At 30.1% G+C, this 1,881-nt stretch overlaps 1 protein-coding gene across 1 annotated transcript in view; it reads right to left on the reverse strand.

Annotated features, from left to right (window-relative positions):
- Nucleotides 1-1,881, reverse strand: part of LOC124420274 (BAI1-associated protein 3) — a 37,461-nt gene that overhangs the window by 18,158 nt on the left and 17,422 nt on the right. The window contains exon 5 of the mRNA XM_046952559.1: nucleotides 1,366-1,674. Coding sequence (XP_046808515.1) covers nucleotides 1,366-1,674 — 309 coding nt within the window. The remainder of the gene's footprint in view (nucleotides 1-1,365; nucleotides 1,675-1,881) is intronic.

Below are 1,881 nucleotides of genomic sequence, written 5' to 3' on the forward strand. Positions count from 1 at the left end.
CAGTTCTAGTTCAGTTCTAGTTCAGTTCTAGTTCAGTTCTAGTTCAGTTCTAGTACAGTTCTAGTTCAGTTCTAGCTCAGTTCTAGTTCAGTTCTAGTTCAGTTCTAGCTCAGTTCTAGTTCAGTTCCATTTCAGTTCTAGTTCAGTTCTACTTTAGACTTCTTTTTTTGCAAACTCTTCTGTCCAAATTATGGGATTCCCAGAAATATCTTTCATAAAATCAAACAATTAAAAAATATGTATTTTAAATTTGGATAAAACCAAAACAGTTTCACACCTAACTTTTTAATTGATGACCTTTTTTTACAAAACTTCTTTATAAAGACATTTGTCCCATTAAATCCTTGAAAAGAACAGCATTTAAAGAAATTAATTAAATTAATAATCTTAATTCAATCTAAATTTATTTAGATATATTTTTTAAATATTTATTTACTAATTTCTTTGGAATTTCTTCATGTTCATACCTATTTACAATTCGTAATTTGGACAAATATTTAATTTAAAATGTGTGTTCTTCAGCCAGTAGATTTGAGTTAAACAAATACATGCAGAAACGTAAACAGTAATTTTCGTTAAAACTAACCAAATGCTTAAAGTGAAAATAATATTTAAAAGCACATAAAGCAGCAGTAACAAATTATTTGGATAGCAAAAAGAAAAACTTAATCTCGTAAATATGTTCAAGATTATTAATCGCACTTAAGCAGCTGCAGCATATACTTCATCCCATGGGATTTTGTTAACAACAAATTTATTCAAAGAATTATATAATTAGTTAAAAAGGTAGAAATGTCTCATCGAAAAATATTATCAGATTATTTAAAAATATATTTTACTTTAATGCTAACAGTAAACGGAAATGCAATTGCGTTGGCGACTATGTAGTTAATAGTTGAGATTAAAAACAAGTGATAAATTCTTAAAAAAGGTTTGATATCAGAAATGGTATAATTATGTCTTACTAGTTTCCATAATTTTTTCGTTACTCAAAATTATGTGATATTCTGATAACATTTCAAGTTTCTATGGGAAATAGTGTAACTGCTGTTTTTAATTTGCAACAAATAAATGTTAATATTAATTTCATTTAATTTTTCATCATAAAAAAGACAAGACAAATAAAATACAACTGTGTCCATAAAAACTCAACGAAACAAAATAGATAAAAAACTTAAAGAAATCCAAAGTCCAAAAATGCTAAATCATGTCTGTCTAACAATAAAATAATCATTTGCAACAGCAATGTAGGTGTTTCTTTTTATAGTTTTAAATGTAAAATGTATTCGAAATACACACTAATACATAAATTCATCTTCTTCCCACAAACAGGCTTTTCTGATCCCTACTGCATGCTGGGCATACAGCCAGATGGTGGTCCACCCGTTTCACCATTGCCACTGCCACCGACACCTCGAGCTTTGTCCGCCGATATGAGTGCGTTCGACAACAATGCTACCGATTCACCGCCACATCGTAAGCACAGTTTTCGTTTGAGTTTTAAGCGACGCGAAGGCAGCAGTCGTCGTGAACAGCGTGATTCACTGGGTGGTCCAGTGCCAGCAAAATTCATTTGCGCAACATCAATTAAACCGCACACGTTGAATCCCAAATGGAATGAGAAATTTAAATTGTAAGTGTGTATAAATGGTAAATAGTTTAAGATTAAAATGTCTGTTTTGTTTGAAATTAAAAGCCATAAGAAAATAGAATTCATAAAATACTCATGTAATAAAGAGTTGACAATTTAAAAGTATTTAGAAGTTCAAGTTATAGTTCTGTTCTAGTTCAGTTCAAGTTCAGTTCTAGTTCAGTTCTAGTTCAGTTCTAGTTCAGTTCTAGTTCAGTTCTAGTTCAGTTCTAGTTCAGTTCTAGTTCAGT

The sequence above is a fragment of the Lucilia cuprina genome, chromosome 5 (genome assembly GCF_022045245.1).
Source record: "Lucilia cuprina isolate Lc7/37 chromosome 5, ASM2204524v1, whole genome shotgun sequence".
NCBI lineage: Eukaryota > Metazoa > Arthropoda > Insecta > Diptera > Calliphoridae > Lucilia > Lucilia cuprina.